Source organism: Cnephaeus nilssonii, assembly GCF_951640355.1.
Source record: "Cnephaeus nilssonii genome assembly, chromosome: 5".
Taxonomy (NCBI): Eukaryota; Metazoa; Chordata; class Mammalia; order Chiroptera; family Vespertilionidae; genus Cnephaeus; species Cnephaeus nilssonii.
The window spans coordinates 18195734-18214477 of NC_137076.1; the positions used below are offsets into that span (position 1 = coordinate 18195734).

The following is an 18744-nucleotide window of genomic DNA, read 5'->3' on the forward strand; positions in this document are numbered from 1 at the left end:
TGGACTCCAAGAGAGGGGTGGGGTTTCAAAGGAGAGGATGGAGACGGCAGGAAGCCAGGAAGGGGGCTGGGCCAGGAAGTCTAGGGGCTCCTAGGGGCAGGGCCCAGTCCAAGGCCTCACCCAGCGAGGGTGGGTGAGGGCATCAGAGAGTGTTGGGCTAATGTAGCTGAACTGAGGGAACTCCCAGTGTGTCTCTCTCTGAGTGTGTCTGGGGGTCTCTCAGGGTCTCTGGAGCTCTCTGTGCTGATGGGATGGGCCGGCCCTTCCTGGAACTCAGGCCCAGGACCTGCTCAGTGTGTGCCAGGTGGGCAGGAAGGGGAGTATGAACATGTGCCCTCCAGAAGCTTCCAGCTCCCCTCAGCCAGGGTGGGGGCCAGCGGAGCCAGCGTTTCCTCCCTTCCACAGTCCTGGGCACGGCCCGCTGGGACAACAGCAGGAGACCTAGACCCCAGGCCTATTAAACCTGTGACATGCTCCAGACCCCAGGACCCCCCAAATGCAAGGAATTTCCAGACACCCAAGCTGCAGGACCTAAGCCTCCCGAACCCCAGGACACCCAGATATGTCAGACCCCAAACCCCTAGTTCCCCCAGACCTACCATCCCAGGCCCCAGGCCTGCCTGCCCCCTCCCCCACAGCCCGGGTGTCTGGTGCTTCCTCATTTGCTCATTTCCTCTTATTCTAAGAGGCCTCCGCGTTGGACACTACCAACTCCTTCCAGGATGTGGGGGATGGGAGATGGCTCGCCTGCACCTGGGCCCGGTGGGACCCCCTGTCCTTCTTGTCCTGAAAACCTGAGTGTCCTGTGTGTACTTGCTGGCTAATTTTAATGTTTTGATTGAATGTGCAAACTATGATTCGCATTCCTATGAAATGATAGGATCCTAAAATAAAAAATAGTAAAATGTACCTGGTAGGTTCTCCCTCCCATCTGCCTGCCATTGAGAGGTAACTATGGGTATTTGTTTTTCATGTTTCATCCAAAGTTTCTGTAGGCAAATGAAATCTAGAAAATTATTATTATTATTATTATTACTATTATTATTTGCTTTTTTCAGTTAACATTTTCTCTTGGAGACATCTGCTTTCACCCAGGCAGCTTCCACCCCGGGGCCTTTGCATAAGCTGTTCCATACATTGGGCGCCCTTCCCCCATCTCCTTACTCAATGAGCTCCTTTATCCTTCTCAGTAAGGATTCCCTTGCTCATCCCATTAAAAAGGTGCCACCCTAGCCCCGGCTCTGGGTAGCTCAGTTGATTAGAGTATCTTCCCAGTACACCAAGGTTGTGGGTTCGATCTCCAGTTAAGGCACCATACAAGAATCAACCAGTGAATGCATAAATAAGTGCAACAGCCAATCAATGTTTCTGCTGGGCCAGCGTGGCTCGGTGGTTGAATGTCCGCCCATGAACCAGGAAGTCACGGTTCAATTCCTGATCAGGGCACGTGCCCTGGTTGCAGGCTCAACCCCCAGTAGGGGGCGTGCAGGAGGCAGCCTATTGATGTTTCTATCTCTCTGTCCCTCTGCTTTCCTCTCTCTAAAATCAATTTAAAAAATATATATATTTTTTAAATCAGTGCTTCTCTCTCCTTTCCTCTCTTCCTTCAGAGAGGAAGGGCAAGGGAGAGAGAGATAGAAACATCAATGATGAGAGAGAATCACTGATCAGCTGCCTCCTGCATGCCCCACACTGGGGATCAAGCCCACAATCCAGGCATGTGCCCTGACCAGGAATCAAACCAGTGATCTCCTGGTTCACAGGTCGACACTCAACCACTGAGCCCTGCCAGCCGGGCCATTTTAACCATTTTAAAGTGAACAATTCAGTGGCATTTTAGTGCATTCATGTTGTACCACCATCACCTCTGTCTAGTTTCAGAACATCTCCATCACCCAAAAGGAGACCTCGGCCCCATTCATAGCCATTTCCCATTACCCCAGACTCTGGCAACCGCTAATGTGCTTTCTGTCTCTATGGATTTACCTTTGCCTGTTCTGGGCATTTCCCAGATCATACAACACGTGGCCTTTTGTGTCTGGCTGCTTTTATTTGGCATGTCTTTCAGGTTCATCCACATTGTAGATACCAATGCTTCACTCCTTTTTATGGCTGAGTAATATTCCACTGTGTGGAGGGACCACGTGTGTTCATCCTTCATCAGTTTACACCCCTGTCATTTTGCAAACGTAGATATTTTGGGGGAGTCCCAGGGTGGGGTTGCTGGGTGAGTGGGCACAGGTGTTCATGATTCTGGTGGCCTGTGCCGGGGTGCCTTTCCGGGGGCGGCGCTGTGGCTATTCCCCCAGCAGTGTGCGAGATTGCCTGTTTCCCCACATCCCAGCCAGCACGGGCGTATCACACTTTGGAATGCTTGCCAATCTGATAGGTGAAAACAAACGGTCTCAGAGCTGCAATTTACATTTTCTTATTTGGAGTAACTTGGGGTGTGTTGAAGAACAATTTGCAACCCTTTCTGAAAAGTCTCCGAATTCTTCTGAGTACGGAAATGGGAAGAGCAGAGTCTGAGGAGAGGGGGAGGTGGAAGGCGTGGACTGCAGCCTCCCGGAATCTGGAAGGCTCTTAGCACTTACCCCATTTTACAGAGGTGGAAACTGAGGCACAGAGCCGTTACGGTTGCATAGCGAGTCAGGGGCCAGAATGGAAGTGAACTCAATCTGCCTGATATGCCAGGACCCCACTGAAGCTAAGACCTTCTCCCAGCCCAGCCCTGTCCACTCCCTTCTCAGTCTCACTTTTGTCACTATCCTTCAGGTCTGACTCGGGCTATCCTCTCCCTTGGGGATACTGGTCTCCTCCCTGGTTTCCCTCCCCAGTTCCTAGACTCACTCCAGTTGTAAGTCTTGACACAATGCCCCTCCCCAGCTCACACATCTGCTCTGGCTCCCCATGGCCCTGGAATAAGCCCCACTCAGCCTGCTTCGAGGCCTGTGCCTCTGCTCCTCTGCACACACACACACACACACACACTATCAGTTCCTCCTCTTAGCATGTCCACTCCAGCCACTCCCCTGCTCACCAACAGTCCCAGGGCCCATGCTCTGAGCCCAGGGCCAAGGTCTTTGCTCCTGCTGTGCCTTCTGCCTAGAATCTGCAAATGGGTTTGCTTCTGCCTGTCATTCTCCAAGCCCCAGACTCAATGTCCTCTCCCCTAGGGAACCTCCTCACCAACCCCTTAGCATGGAGGCCTCTTTGTACATGAGCAAGAGTGCTGAGTCTGTGGAGGAGAGGAGGAGCTTGGAGAGTCAAAGGCAGGTTTTAGGGATCCTCAGCAAACTTCTATTCACGTGTTGAAGCTCCAATTTTAATGTCTCCTCCCCCAAGAAGCCTTCCAGGACCGTGTCCTGACTCCGTGGGACTAGGGTGTCTGCGTACAGCTCTGTCCTCTCTCAGGACTGGGTGTTCCTCGGGAACCCGGACAGGGCTGAGGCCTCTGGGGGCCCTGGATGGTGTCTGTGGCATGAATAAATGAATGCAAGGGCTGGGAGTCAACTGAGCTGAGACCAGGAAGTGAGTTGACGAGGTAGTAGTCAGCGGGGATATTAGCGGGGGTTGCCTGGGTTCCAGCGAGAGGGAAGCGGGCCGCCCTTCCCCCTCCCGTGAGAATCCTGGGCCTGGAGGCCTCGCAGAAGGGCGGGTCTTCTCTGTGTCTTCTTCGTTCTTGCCCTCTGCACTCCACCCGGACTCCAGTTCCTCTTCCCCTGCGTCGCTGGGTGCGGAGTCGGAGGAGCGCTAGGGACCGACCGCAGGGGATCTGAGCGGGCGGCGCCGGCTTCTGTGCGCCCGGGTCCGGGTGATCCACCACGAAGGTCCTCGGCGCCGGAGCTCTCCAGCAACGCCCAGGTAAAGGCGTGGTAATGGGACCGCAAAGATAGGACAGAGGCTAGAACTGGGGTCTGTGCAGGGGCACCCCCCCATCCACCCACCGCAGCCCCGGACTCCCAGCCGCGGTACTTCGGAGGCCGGCCCTCTGCCGGGCAACAGCTCATTTGCATATACTTCCGTCTTGGCCAATGAAGCCGCCCGAAAGGTCGGGGGATTAGGCCAAGCCCAGGGAACCCAAATGGTAGAAGGGGCTGCGCCGGGACTGGCACCGGGGGCTATGCACCCATTCCCCGGAGGGGGAAGACTGAGGCTGGAGGCCAGAGCCCAACAATAAGGGGGCTACAAGTGAGGGGCTGCCTCTGACCCAAAGCGTCCTGAGCTGTCCCGAGCTATTAACGGCAAACAAACCCAACTCGCAATAAACCCAGGTGTCGAGGGTGAGTGAGAGCGACCACAGGCCAAGGTCAGGGCTTGGATTCTGGTGTCTCTGCCTAGGTTGCTTGAATGGGGCGCGCCCTGCCGTGGGCGCTGTGGTTGCTGCTGCTCCTGCAGGATCCATGCAGCCTGGGATTGTCCTGCAACGTGTCCTCGGGGGACGTGGACTGGAACACGGAGTTCACGGCCACATGTTTGAACTTCAGTGGCCAAGGCCTGATCATTCCCTGGAACAGGTCTCTGCAGGCCAGCAGCGTGCTCCTCCTCGACCTGTCTGGGAACGGCCTCCGGGAGCTCCCGTGGTCCTTTTTCGCCCGCCTGGAAAAGCTGCAGATCCTGAATGTGACCAACAACCCCCTGGACCGCGTGGATGCGGAGCTGGCAGAGCGCTGCGCCCTTGACTTGAAGGCTGACTGCCGCTGCGCCCTCGCCTCCTGGCACCGGGTCCGGCAGGACAACTGCTCTGACCAGCTGCCCCTGCAGTGCCTGGACGCGGGCGCCTTCACCTGGCACAACCTCTCCGCCTTCCTGGAGGTCAGCTGCTCCCCTGGCCTGAGCGGGGCGGCCATTGGGGCACTGGCGGCCAGTGGAAGCCTGCTCCTTGGGCTCACCATAGCTGGCTCATTGCTGCTCTGGAGATTCCGGTCACGCTGGTCACCCAGGAGCCAGAGCCAGGACAAAACATGGGCTGCTCCCGGTGGTCCCAGGCCCAGCTCAGGCTGGCAGCCGAAATACAGTAGCCGGAGCCTCAGCCTTAATCAACCAGAAGCCACCCTACCCAGACCCCACACACCTGACTATGAGAATGTGTTCATAGGCCAGCCACCTGCCAAGCACCAGTCGGCCAAACACGGGTGAGTGACCCACACACATTTGCCTGTAAGACTCTGGAGCCAGAGGGCCAGGGTTCAAATCCCAGCTCTGCCTCTTGCAGGCCGTGTGATCTCTAGCAATTAGCTTTTCCCCCTCCGGGTCTCAGTTCCTCATCTCTAAAATGGGGATAACAGCAACCCTACCTTATGGAGTTTGGGTAAGAATAAGTGAGCCCCTGTGGATAGGACAAACTCCCTTCATGACCTACAAACCCAGTTTCTGGCCGCCAAGGACAGGGAGAGAGGAGGCAAGGGCTCTAGGCAGAGTGGGGGCTCTGTGGTACCGGTCCGTAGCCTGGGTGCAGATTTCTGGTGACCCAGCGCTGTCTCTGAAACACTAGTTCTGTCTCTGTGTAATGGGGACAGCCCTCCCTCCATCTCCCTTGAACACATGAGAGATGCTAAGAAAGACATCTGTGTCCATCTCCCCTATACAAAGCCCCAACGTCTCTAGATCAGACTGGGGTTAGGTAGGTTCAACTTTTCCAGGCTGGATGAGAAGTGGATGGGATTTCAGGGGGAGGCACCGGCAGAAACAGATGTCAGAGGGTGGGAGAGAACAGAGAAACTACCGTCAATGCGTTTGGAGACAGCAAAACATTAGAGCTGAGGCTGAAGGGGTTGGGAGGATACAAGCAAGAAGGGAACAGGGTCCTGGCTGAGTTTGGATGGTGAGATCCAGTTTGGGGGTGGGGATGGGGAAGCAATGGGAATCTATTGATGAGAAATGAGAGAATATGCAAAACAGATGAAAACACAGCTTAAAAGCAGAAGTGGTCTGCGGTAGGGATGTGAGGGAACTAGACTTGCTAAAGCAGCTTAGCTCTGCCTGATGCTCCCCTCTGCTTCCCTGTCCCTACGGGCTCAGGGCCAGTCTCTTCCAAAAACATTTAGGATTGAATGCGTCATTCCCACTCTACATTTTACAGATGCAGAAAGATAGGCTCTGGGAGGAAGGGAAATGACTTTCCCAAGGTCACACTGTGAGTCAGAAGCAGAGGAAGGAAACAAACTCTGACTCCCAGTCCTGTCCATGCCTGTACAACCATATATGTGTTTGGAGTAATTCATACTAAAGTGTGAATGAGTGATAGACACCACTTACCCAAAGTGGCCTTTGTTACAAGAGGACCCAGGGTGGGATTAAGATGTTCTGGAGGAAGGAAAGTTCTTCTCTGGGGGTCTTGCCTACCACAGCTAAACATTCCTAAGGAGCAATCTCCTCCCCAACTAATGTATGGGCGCAGAAAGTAAGTCTCCGAGACTTACTTTTATTTTGTGGCCACAAAGTCTGCTGCTTCAGGGACCATGGAAACATTGCCCATCTGTAAGGGCAGACACCGGCTCCAGCCACTTATGTTTATGGGGCTGATGTGGCCAGAGCCACCAATTTTTTCGAGAAGAAACTGAAGGCTAGATTGTAATGTAAAAAAACAGACAACACCTCAACTTTAAGGAAGAAAAAAAAAAATGCTACAATGGCCCTAAGTCCTCAGACCTCAGCATTATGTGCTGAATGCACAGAACCTTCCCTGACTCACTGCCTCTGACTTCCTTTCCTCAGAGAAAGTTGCTAGGCTGGGAGAACGCGTCCCTGGCTTCAGTTTCTTCATATGTGAATGGGGAGTGGACAGGGTCACTGAACTTCCTTTGCCTCTCAAAGCTGATGTGCTTCCCCCCAGAGTCCTCCTTCCTACCCATCTGTCTGTCCCCACAGGACTCACCCTTCAGAGGACAGTGACTTCTACATGAACTACGAGGACCTCTGCCGGGCCTCCCAGCCCGTCTACGGCAACCTGCAGTTCCCGGGCCAGGCTCCAGCACTCGAAGATGAGTACGTGATGACAGGGCACTGAGCCTGAACTCCAGCCTGCCCCATTCCAGGTGATCGGGCCATTCTGGATCTCCCCTGGCCTCAGTCTCCCAGCCTGAGGAATAGGGATAGGGAAGGACTGTCCTTGCAGCCCTCTCCCCAGCTCCTGCTCTGCTCTTCAGCCCCCTCGGCTGCTAGAAAGGGAAGAGGAGACTCCAACACAGACACGGGGTTCACGGTGTCAACTCCATTGTCACCTTCCTCTCGGTGTGCAGATGGTGCTCAATAAACACTGTGGGGCTGGTGAGGCTGCTGGCTCAGAGGGAGAAGGTTCCTGTCAGTGACTTCCTGAGCTCTCAAGACTGGGTCTATGGAGACTCCTGAATTTCTCCCCAGCCCCTCCCCTCTGTCCCTCTCCGGTCCCCTCCCAGGTCCCTGGCATCCAGGCTCAGTCCCCAGGGCAGCCCACGCCAGCCCTGGAGGGATTTATGTAACTCATGAATCAGGACTGTGTCCTTCCCCTGCTCACACACCCTCTGTGGCTCCCCATTGTCCCTGGGTCCGCAGGCTGGTATTTGAGGACTGTACGGCCCAGCCTTCTCCACCTCACTGCCTGTCCCACCCCTCTGCCCTTCTGGTCTGGGCCTCGCCCACCTCCCTTCTGAAGCTTTCATTGTCCTAAGCCATTTACCCATGCCACTCCTTTTGCCCATAATCCCACCCCTTCCTCTTTTTCTTACTCGTAAACACCCTAATAGTTGCAGAACTATGGCTGGGGCGTCAGGAGGCATGAGTTCATGTCCTAACTCTGCCATTAATTCCACGCATCTCGTTCCCTCCATCTGTAAAATGCAGTGTTAGAGTTGGTCTCTCAGTCTGTGTTTATTTAAAATGTTTTTTTTTTATTATTATTTCAGAGAGGAAGAGGGAGCGAGAGATAGAAACATCAATGATGAGAGAGGATCATTGATCGACTGACTCCTGCACAGGGTGGAGCCTGAAACCCAGGCATGTGCCCTGACCAGGAATTGAACCATGACCCCCTAGTTCATAGGTCAATGCCCAACCACGGAGCCACACTAGCTGGGCTCTAAGTCTGTTTAGCTCTAATACACTGATATCTTAACTCATCCAGAAACAGGAGTACTGAGAGATGAGGGGAGAGGGAAACTGAGACCCAGAGAAATGAGAGAGGGATGCATGCCCCAGGCTGCCCTTGAAGGGTTACCAGCACCATCCAATTGCCTGTCAGCTCCAAGAACGCCCCCCTGCCCATTCACTGAACCTTCCACTCACCCCTATCTTAGGTCCCTGTGAGAACTGAGGCCAGGGAGGGGCAGGCTCTTCCCAAGGTCCCCAGATCAGGCATCACAGGAGTCAGGTCTGACAGATTCATTTTTATTTCCACAGTTTAAATAAATGTACACCCTGCTGGATCAGCCCTCCCCAGCTCTCTGGTCCTCAGGCCAGTAACCCCAATAAATTAATAATAAATATCAACTTATAAAAACGTTGTTTTTGGCGGCAGGCCGCAGACAGCAATGGTTGTCATTGCGTATTTCGGGTCCCACTAGCCCATTCCATTCGACAGGCAAGGACTGAGGTCACCTCCACCGAGCACGGGCCGTCGATGAAGGTCTAGGTCCGCTCAGACGCAGTGGCAGTCGCTGGCCACGAGGTCGTCGAAGGGCGTGAGGGACACGCGGCCCTCGCTGTCCCGGTGCAGGAGCACCACTGGCTCGTAGCTGGCGGGCACGCAGCACGGCGCGGGAACGCCCTCGGGCTTCAGGCGGTGCAGACGCGCCAGCATCTGCGCATGCCTGTTAGCCGACCGGAACTGGCTCGGGCACGCGCCGCTGCACATGCGCACATCCAGCTCGCGGGGCGCCAGGACCCAGTCGGCCCAGCCCAAGTCATCCAGCGTTGCGCGCAGGCTCCGCAGGCGGCAGCAGCGGCCCTCCCCGAGCGGGCAGCCGTCCTGAGCGCGCGCATGCGTGCTGCGGCGTTCCCTGGCGGCGCGTGGCCGCCAGTGCAGCTCCAGCCGGAGCCCCGCAGAAGTCGAGGCCGCCCGCAACCGATCAGATGGCGGCAGCCAGTTCAGACGCAGTGCGGGCTCCCGGGAGACACCGGAGCCGATCTGACGCTGCAGCGGCCGCGTCACATCCCACGAGCCGGACTCCGTCGGGGACAGCCTGAGCAGGGCCCGATGCAGGCGGGAGGCTGCGGGGAGCCCCTTAGTCAGGTTGGCCCTGGGGATGCCCAGGTGCAGGTGGCCGCCTGGTCCAAGTTTCACTGTGGGAGAGAGAGGAAGGCCAGTCACTCACGGGCCTACTATGTGCCGGGCGTGAGGGTGCCCATTTCCTCCCACAGGCCAGGTTGGATCCCACCTCAGGGCCATTGCATAAACCCCTCCTCCACCAGCCACACTCTTTCCCTGAATCCCTCCAACCTACCTAAAATAGGCACCACCCTATTTTATTTGGTAGGGATTTGTCTGCCTGGTCACCACCGTGCATGGCACACAGTAGGTGCTTAGTCAAATGCTGATTCTGCCTCCTCCTGGCAGTCAAAAACATTTTCGTTGAAGGCCTACTAAGTGCCTGGGGCTAGGGTTTCAGCAACCAGACACTGTTTTCAACTCCTTGGGTCTCGGTTTCCCACCTGAGAAATGAAGGGTATCAGGCTCCCCAGGATTCGCAGACCCCCAGGCTGGGACAGGTGTTGGGGCTACTACAGAGACTGGCATTTGAGTTGCTGCATGAGCACCAACGGTTTGTTAGACTAAAAGGGCGAGAGGTTGACCTGGAGTCTCACAGCACCAGTGGGATTAGGGCGGGGTAAAATCAATTCTGGTTTGACACCCTCTCCCCAACCCCTCCCAGTTCCAGCGCAGGCCAGATCTTCTTTTGCCCTCTCCGCCTCCCCGAGTCTCCTTGGAGGGCGCGGAAATACTCCCCTCCTTCTTTCAGGGCACCTATCACGTGCGACTTTAGCAGTGCCTTGTAGCGAGATTGCATCAGATTCAGAACCAGTCCGAGTGGATTCTTCCCCTCTTTGTGCACTGAGCCCCTCCTGCTCCCCTTCCCATCCCCCGCCCTGCCCCTGCACCCATCCTGTTGGATCCCACCCACCCTCAGCCCCAGCTACATTCAAGGACCGGGACCACGCACCCGGCCAGACCTCATCTCGGGGCTCTCCAGGCGAGGTGAGCCTTCAGGAGAGTCGCTGGCTTCTCTCCGCCTCAGTTTCCCCATCTGCTATCCGAGGAGATGTAATTCTCCTCTCCCACGTTGGCTAAGCCTCTCCTGTCCCAACGAAAACAGGGACGCTAGCTCCCCAGTCAGCCCGGAGGAGGGACGTATTTGTCCGGCTCACAGATGGGGAAACTGAGGCTCAGCATAATGCTGTATAACTCAGAACCACTGGTTAGATGATAGAAGCTGCTTGGGTGTGTAGGGGGGTGTATTTGAGATTTCACTCACGCTTTGGGGTGAGTATCTGGACGTGAGAGGCAGGGATGAGGTCAGGGTTCGAGTCTTCCCAGGTCTGGTTTGCTCGAAGCCTGGTCAGCAAATCTTCGTAGCGTTTCCTCAACTCCTGGAATCTGGAGCTATTCGGACTGGAGTGCGCGCGTGAGGGTCCTGGGAAGACCCGGAGGTGCTCCTGGGCAAGAGAGAGGGCGCCTCCGCAGGGCAGCCAGGAGAGCGTCAGCAGCACCAGCAGCATCATCACAGGGCAGCGCGGAGTGGTGGGGCCCTGCCCGGGCAGAGCTGTGCTCCTTGTGCTCTGAGCTGTGACTGACCGGACGCTGCTGCCAGACCTTTATATTCCCCGGACTTTGTCCGCCCCCGCCTGCCTGGTCCAGCCGGCACAGTAAACACTCCAGGGACCACAGCTGGGCAGGGTCTGTGGCTGCTTTTCTGGGGGAGAAGCTTGAGGCTGGTGCTCCTGGGGACGCTGGGGCCCAGGGGTGCCTCTGAGACTTCTGTGAAATGGGGGCATCATCCCAGGCTGGTGGGCTGATGGGAAGAATGATTTTCTCAAAAAAAAAAAACCCCACAACGTTATTATGTGCTAAACTCCACAGCAAGAGCTTAAGAAGTGGCCTTCTTTCCTGATGGTGTTTCCTATCTTCCCTCGCTGGTTAGAACCAAAGGCTGAAGATACTGAAAAACAAAGCAGCCCTGGCTGTTTCGGCTCAGTGGATAGAGCACCGGCCTGCGGATTGAAGACTCCAGGTTCGATTCCAGTCAAGGGCACATGCCTGGGTTGCGGGCTTGATCCCCAATAGGGGGCGTGCAAGAGGCAGCCGATCAATGACTCTCATCATTGATGTTTCTATCTCTCCCTCTCCCTTCCTCTCTGAAATAAAAATATATATATATTTAAAAAGAAAGAAAGAAAAAGCAGAGGAGAAAGGGCCAGAAAGAGCCAAAAAGTGTTACCTGGGCAAGTCATTTCTCTCCATCACACCTCTGTTTATTTGGGAAGTAAGGACTGAGTCTTTCAATGGAGAGAAGGTTACATGATGTATAAAGGACACGGCAGGCATATAGTAGGTGCTTCATATACTGGGTATTTTTTGCAGTTATTCATCCTCATCTAGGAAACTCCTACTCATTCTTCAAAACCCTACTTAAAAAGCCCCTCCTCCATTCATTCCTCCAACTCAAGCCTGACCCCCAGCACTGGCAGTGTTGAGTCTGTCTGCCCCAGACTTGGGGGTTCCTGGAAGATTTGGGCAGGGATAAAGCCACTCTGGGCACCAGTTCCTTGGCTGGCCCAGAGAGTAGGTGACAGAGAATTGGAGTGCTGCACTTTAGGGCAGGGAGGGCTAGTGTTCGGTCCAGCCACCAGATGGTGAAGGGGCAGAAGGTGCCCCAGGAACACCCTTCCTCCTGGGTCACCCAGAGCTTTTTCCGCTGCTCAAGACTCCTGGCCCCAGGCACTGGCCCCTGTGCTATGGAGAGGGTGGGCAGCAGTGTGAGACAGATGGTGGGAATGTGTAACGTGTGATAGGAGTGTGCAGGCAAGAAGTACAAGGGTCAATGGGGGCCACACAGCCATGTTCCTACTGGGAAAACGGAGTTCAGCCCTCTCTCCCAGCACATACCCACCAGCCGTGCTAGGCCAGCCAAGCCTAGCCTCCCTTCTGCACCCCCTCGTACCCCCCTCGCACCCCCCTGAGTCAACCTTAGCTCTGTGCAGTGGAATAGTGGAATTATACCAGGCGATAGGAAAGTCCTGAGGTCCCTGTGACCTCCCAGGTAATCAGCAGGTGCTTAGTAAACACATGTGCTCATCCTAACATCCTGACAGCAGCTGGTCAGGAGGCTGGGCGTCTTGCCCCACCAGCTTGGCACAAGGTAAGCACTCAATAAAGGATGTAGGGATGACTAGGCAAGGAGCTAGGGCTCCCTCCCCCGACACACACCAGCAGAGGCCAAGCCCCAGCGTTACTCCAGAGTGCTGAGTCACCCTCACATGGCAGAGCAAGGTCAGCAGGGGGCAGAGAGAGCCAAGCGCAGGGGTGCTGTCCAAGGTGGCAGCCTGCAGATGAATAATGGTGAGACCACAGCCTTCACTGGACACCAGGCTGCAGGCACCATTCATTTCCATGAATGGATAAGGGAACCAAACCCCGGGGCACAAGAAGGTACATAGCTTTTAGGGGGTGACTCCACAATGGGGACCTCACACATGTCTGGCCTTCTTCTGGACCATGTGTTTCCCTGGTATTTCTAGACCTGGGATGGGACTCTGAAGTTCCCCCCGTCTATTTATGGTTTTCCCCAAATATAAAAACCTCCAAGACTTTGCCCTGATCCAGACCCATCAGCTGAGACAGCTGTCAGCTCCAGAGGAGCCATTCTGTGTTCACATTCCCGCCCCTCCTCTCCCGGACACTTGGCACAAGGGGCTTCAACCAGCAGAGCCTCAGTTTCCCCATTTGTAAAAGGTGGTTGCCCTAGCTGTTTTGGCTCAGTGGATAGAGTGGGGGCCTGCGGACTAAAGCGTCCCGGGTTCGATTCCAGTCAAGGGCACATCCCTGGGTTGCGGGCTCGGTCCCCAGTAGGGGGTGTGCAGGAGGCAGGCAATAAATGATTCTCTCTCGTCATTGATGTTTCTATCTCTCTCCTTCTCCTTTCCTCTCTGAAATCAATAAAAATATTAAAGAAAAAAAATGGTGGTAACAGAACTCGTGTCAGGGCTGTGGGGAGGACACACGGGGAGTGGGGGTTTGCACATGCTGGGGGTCCACACTATCATAATCCAAATTCCAGTGCCACCCTCTTGACTGAGAGGGTCTGCGCTTGGCTCTCTCTGCCCCAGGCTGGGGTTTCTGGAAGGCTGGGGAAAGGAGGAAGCCCCAGGCCCTTGCTGGGCCCAGAGAGGAGGTGGCAAGGAATTGGGGTGCTGAGGTTTAGGGCAGAAAGGGCTGGTGTCAGGACTAGCCACCAGAAGGTGATGGGGCATGGGGTGCTCCAGGAACCCTTCCCCCTGAGTCACCCAGACCTTCCTCCACTGCTCAGGACTCCTGGCCCCTGGCACTGGTCCCTGTGCTGCGGAGAAGATGGCAGATGGTAGAGGTCTGTAAAGTGTGACAGGTGTGTGCAGGCAAGAGGCAGGGCATCAATGGAGGCCACAGAGCAAGGCTCCCACTGGAAGAACAGGATCCAGCCCCTCCCCCAGCACAAAACCACGGGCTGCCTCGGCCAGCCACGACACCAGCGCCCTGAGGCTCCGCCTCAGCTCCGTGCAGTGGGTTCTCACCGGGTAATGGGAGGGTCCTGCGCCAGCCCCACCTCCCACCTTCATTAGGCCCTGGCTTCTCATCAGGGGCTCCCCCTACCATCCTGGTTGCAGCTGGTCAACCCAGCCTCTTCTTTCCACTCAGACATTCCCTCTCTAGTGATAAGGAAATGGAGGGGCAGGTGAAGTGGGTAGGGGTGTAGGGATGACCCATCCATGAGACCCCGCATGCTCACACGGCTGTGCAGAGGTTGTATCTGAGTTCTGTCAGAGGCCTGCGTTCCTGAGAACACAGAAGTGGGAGGCTCTCTGAGGCCATCTCTATTAGGGCAGGAGGCTCCACAGAAATTAACAAGAGAGCCAACATTTGAAAGTGAACGATTCTGTGGCCTTTAGCACACTCATGATATTATACAACCATCTTTTCCAGAACTTTTCCATTATCCCCAAAGGAGACCCCATCTGCATTAGCTGGCACTCCCCAGTCCCCCTTCCCCAGTCCCTAGCAACCACTAGTCTGCTTTCTTTTTTCTTTTCTTTTTTAAAATATATTTTATTGATTTTTTTACAGAGAGGAAGGGAGAGGGATAGAGAGTTAGAAACATCGATGAGAGAGAAACATCGATCAGCTGCCTCCTGCACACTCCCCACTGGGGATGAGCTCGCAACCAAGGTACATGCCTTTGACCTGAATCCAACCTGGGACCTTTGAGTCCGCAGGCCGACGCTCTATCCACTGAGCCAAACCGATCAGGGCCACTAGTCTGCTTTCTCTCTGGAATCTGATTTGCCTGTTCTGGACATTTTACATTAAAATATTCTGCACCCAATTTCCAGCGTTGGGAGGGGAGGTCCCCCACACTAACAATTCTCCCACACCAGCTGGGTATCCCCTAACTCAACCCAGTTCTGACACTATCTGCCTGGAGACAGAGTCAGATCCCATAGGTTCGGGGCTTTCGGTCCCACATGACTGTCCCCACCCCAGGCCCCTCTCCAGATGCCAACTGAACTGCCAGTCCAGGTGGTCATCTGTGCTTCCGGCCCGCTTCTTAGATTCCATGAGTTTGCCAGAGCAGAGATCAGAGAACTTCAGAAACTCATTTACTCACCAGATTACTAATTTATTACAAAGGGTATTAAAAGGTAAGAATCAACAGCCAGGCCCTAACCGGTTTGGCTCAGTGGATAGAGCGTCGGCCTGCGGACTCAAGGGTCCCAGGTTTGATTCCGGTCAAGGGCATGTACCTTGGTTGCAGGCACATCCCCAGTGTGGGGTGTGCAGGAGGCAGCTGATCGGTGTTTCCCTCTCATCGATGTTTCTAACTTTCTATCCCTCTCCCTTTCTCTCTGTAAAAAATCAATAAAATATACTTTTTTTTTTAAAAAAAGAAAAGAATCAACAGCCAGACGAAAAGATGGACAGGACAAGGTGTGGGGAAGGGCCATGGAGCTTCCGTGTCCTCTCGGAGTGCACCCCCCTCCCAGCACCTCCACATGTTCACCAACCCGGAAGCTCTTGGAACCCCATCATTTGGGGTTTTATGGAGGCTTCATGATGTAGGCATGGTTGATTAAGTCATTGGCCATTGGTGATTGATTCAACCTCCAGTACCTGTCCTCTCCCCTCCCCAGAGGTCAGGGGTGGACCTGAAACTTCTAACCGTGCTGCTGGCTCCCCTGGCCACCAGCCCCATCCTTAGTTGTGTTGTGTTTATATTAACACATTGCGGGCGGATCACGAGCATTCTCGTGTTTTCATATTGCACGGAGTTTTACATAAATGTTAAAGGCACGCCTTAGAATTAAATACCCATTGCATTTTGAAGTTATTTATCACATGTTCTTACAAGCTAATATCTTTTTGAAGTACGATACTTTGTAAAACGTTTTTTATACTTGTTCAATAGAAACTTATCTGGCCACTGGGTAAAGCTAGCAATAAAACTACTGGTGTGCAATGTGTTAACATAGAAAAGACACCTTCCTCACGCTCTTCACAGGAAACTACAGTAAGTTTAGGAGCTCAGTACCAGAAATGGGGTGGAAGACCAAATATATATTTCATACTGTAAGTCACACTATTTTTGCCAGTGAAAATGGTTTCTTGTGGTGTGGTGAGAAAGGAATTTCAAAGTGCACATGCATGGGAGTAGTTTAAGTGTAGTATCAAGACTTATTGGGGTGAAGGGGAATAAGATGCCCTCCAGGATGTAGAGGGCAGGCAGGCTCTATAGCAACTGCCCAGAAATTCCTGATAATCCTTCATATATTTTCTTTCTTTTTCTTTTTTTAAATCCTCACCCCAGGACATTTTCATAGATTTTTAGGAAGAGAGAGAGAGAGAGAGAGAGAGAGAGAGAGAGAGAGAGAGAGAGAGAGAGAGAGAGCTGGGGATTGAACCCGAAAACTAGGTATGTTCTCTGACTGGGAATCGAACCCGCAACCTTCTGGTGCCCGGGACTATGTTCCTACCAACTGAGCCACCTGGCCAGGGCCTCCATCTATTTCCTTGGTTTGAGGGAATGAGCAGGCCATCTTTCAAACCATCCAACCTTCTTCCTAATTCTTTTTTTTAAAATATATTTTATTGATTTTTTACAGAGAGGAAAGGAGAGGGACAGAGAGCTAGAAACATCGATGGGAGAGAAACATCGACCAGCTGCCTCTTGCACACCCCCCACCGGGGATGTGCCCGCAACCAATGTACATGCCCTTGACTGGAATCGAACCTGGGACTTTTCAGTCCGCAGGCCGACGCTCTATCCACTGAGCCAAACCGGTTTCGGCCCTTCTTCCTAATTCTTCATGGGCTTGTGCTGGGCCCTCCCCCGGACCAATCCCTTCCTGGACCTTCCAAAGTTCTTCGCCCTCATCCAAACCCATCCTTTTCCTAGATTTTCCCAGGCTAGACTCCACCCCTTTATGTCCCCACTTTAGCTCTCACTGCCCTTGCCCCCAAGTTCTGCTACCTCATCATCTGGTGTCTACTGTGCGTGTGCTACCTCCCCTGTGCCATCTAGGTTTCTACTGTGCATGCGCCTAGCGGAAGAGTTTCCCTGCGGCTTTATCCCTGCCCCTGGGTGATCCTGGCTCATGGCGGGGAGCGTCTTCCTGCCTGGTTGGGGTTAGATCCCCTCATCTGGAGGGTGTGGCTGTCCCCTGGGGAACCTGTGAATACTGTGGCTTCCTGGTGAAGGAGGCTTAATGTCCAATTCAGCTCCCTAGTACATTAGGTTTAGTGTCTGATTCCATTTGCTCCCTTCCTTTATTAATATTAGCTAGCTACATATGCTAACAATATCACACATATAACTGGTGTGGCTCAGTTGGTTGAGCATTGTCTCATGCACAGAGAGTCACAGGTTCAGTTCCTGGTCAGGGCACATGCCTGGGTTGTGGGCTCGGTCCCTGCTGAAGGGCAGGCAGGAGGCAGCCAATCCATATTTCTCTCTCTCTCTCCCTCTCCCTCCTTCTCTGTCTAAGCATCAGTAAAAACAGATTTAAAAAAAAAATAATTGGAATCACATACTATGTGGCCCTTTGTGTCTGCTTCTGTCACTCAGCCTGTTTTAAAGGTTCATCCACATTGTAGCATGTGTCCGGGCTTTGTTCCTTTTCATATGCAGCTCATTTGTTTATCCGTTCACCCACTGATGGTCATTTGGGTTGTTTCCAAGGTTTGGCATGTGTGGGTAGGGCTACTGTTAACATTCACATACTATATCTGAGGACCTGTTTTCATTTTCTGTGAGGATACACACAGAAGTGGTATTGCTGGGTCATAATATCATTCTATGTTTTACTTATTATATTTTGGTTAATTCTCACTTGAGGATTTTTTTTCCATTGATTTTTTAAGAGAGAGTGGAAGGGAGGGAGGGAGAGAGAGAGAGAGAGAGAGAGAGAGAGAGAGACATGTGAGAGAGGCACATGGATTGGTTGCCTCCCTCATGTGCCTGGGTTCTCTCCCATCATGCTCAGTGCCCCTGGATACCAGCCATGCCCACTTCTGTTATCATGGATGGATTTGCCTGTTTCCTAAAATGATGTAACGGAACCAACGGTGCCTTCTTTTCTGTCTGGTATCTTTCCCTCAGCATCACCTCCATGAGTGTTCTTTGTAACCTGCTGGGGGACCTGTCCTTCTCCTTGCGGTATAGTAGTCCACTGCGAAACTGCTGACTCATGAGTGGGCATGTGTCACTTAACCCTCAGGACCAGTAATTACTGTCAATGTAAGAAATGTCCAAACCTGTAGAGAATTTTATTAATTTATTTGAGCCAAAGTGATGACAGTTGCCAGGAGATAAAACTCTCAAATGATTGAGAAAATGCTCAGGAGAAGGTACTTTTGCAGTTGATTTTGAACATTACAGTCAAAGGAGGAGACGTGAGGGGGTTACATGAAAGCCAATGGTGGTAGATTAGGGAGGTGGGAGTAAAGCAGGGAAATCTCTGAGATTGGAGGAAATGGAGAAACAAATACTTCTTTTACATTGGAGGGTGCAGGACAGTTAACAATTAACATTTACAGCACATAGCCCTAACTGGTTTGGCTCAGTGGATAGAGCGTCAGCCTCCAGACTGAAAGGTCCCAGGTTCAATTCCAGTCAAGGGCATGTACCTTGGTTGCGGGCACATACCCAGTGGGGGGTGTGCAGGAGGCAGCTGATCGATGTTTCTAACTCTCTATCCCTCTCTCATCCTCTCTGTAAAAAATCAATAAGATATATATTTTTAAAAACACACATTTACAGCACATAGAGATAGTATGCGGGGAACAAGACAGCACTGCGGGGTTCTGTGGTCTCCTGCTCTGGTGAGAGATTGTACTCTGAGGGGATTTCGCTGACATCCCAAAGGCATGTCATCAGAGATGCAAAAAGACAATGGACAGGCTCAGTGAAGGTGAAGACTGACCTTTGTCAAGGAAGACACTGGCCTGGGACATGACTTCCTGCCATGACTCACTTTGAGTTAAGAAGTTGTCCTTTCAGACCATCCTGTGTGGTTAGTTTTGGT

At 53.3% G+C, this 18744-nt stretch overlaps 2 protein-coding genes across 2 annotated transcripts; one reads left to right on the forward strand and one right to left on the reverse strand.

The window, feature by feature from the left end:
* The first annotated feature begins 3460 nt into the window (after nt 1-3460).
* On the forward strand, nt 3461-7010 carry LRRC25 (leucine rich repeat containing 25). The gene is made up of 3 exons (XM_079773296.1): nt 3461-3864; nt 4342-5135; nt 6871-7010. Exons 2-3 carry the CDS (start codon nt 4351-4353, stop codon nt 7007-7009), a joined length of 924 nt encoding a protein of 307 aa, XP_079629422.1. The 5' UTR covers nt 3461-3864; nt 4342-4350; the 3' UTR covers nt 7010.
* A 1601-nt stretch (nt 7011-8611) lies between these two features.
* Nucleotides 8612-10745, reverse strand: GDF15 (growth differentiation factor 15). Its single transcript, XM_079773297.1, has 2 exons — nt 10449-10745; nt 8612-9258 (listed from the first exon to the last, which is right to left on the reverse strand). Exons 1-2 carry the CDS (start codon nt 10693-10695, stop codon nt 8615-8617), a joined length of 891 nt encoding a protein of 296 aa, XP_079629423.1. The 5' UTR covers nt 10696-10745; the 3' UTR covers nt 8612-8614.
* Nucleotides 10746-18744: the final 7999 nt, after the last annotated feature.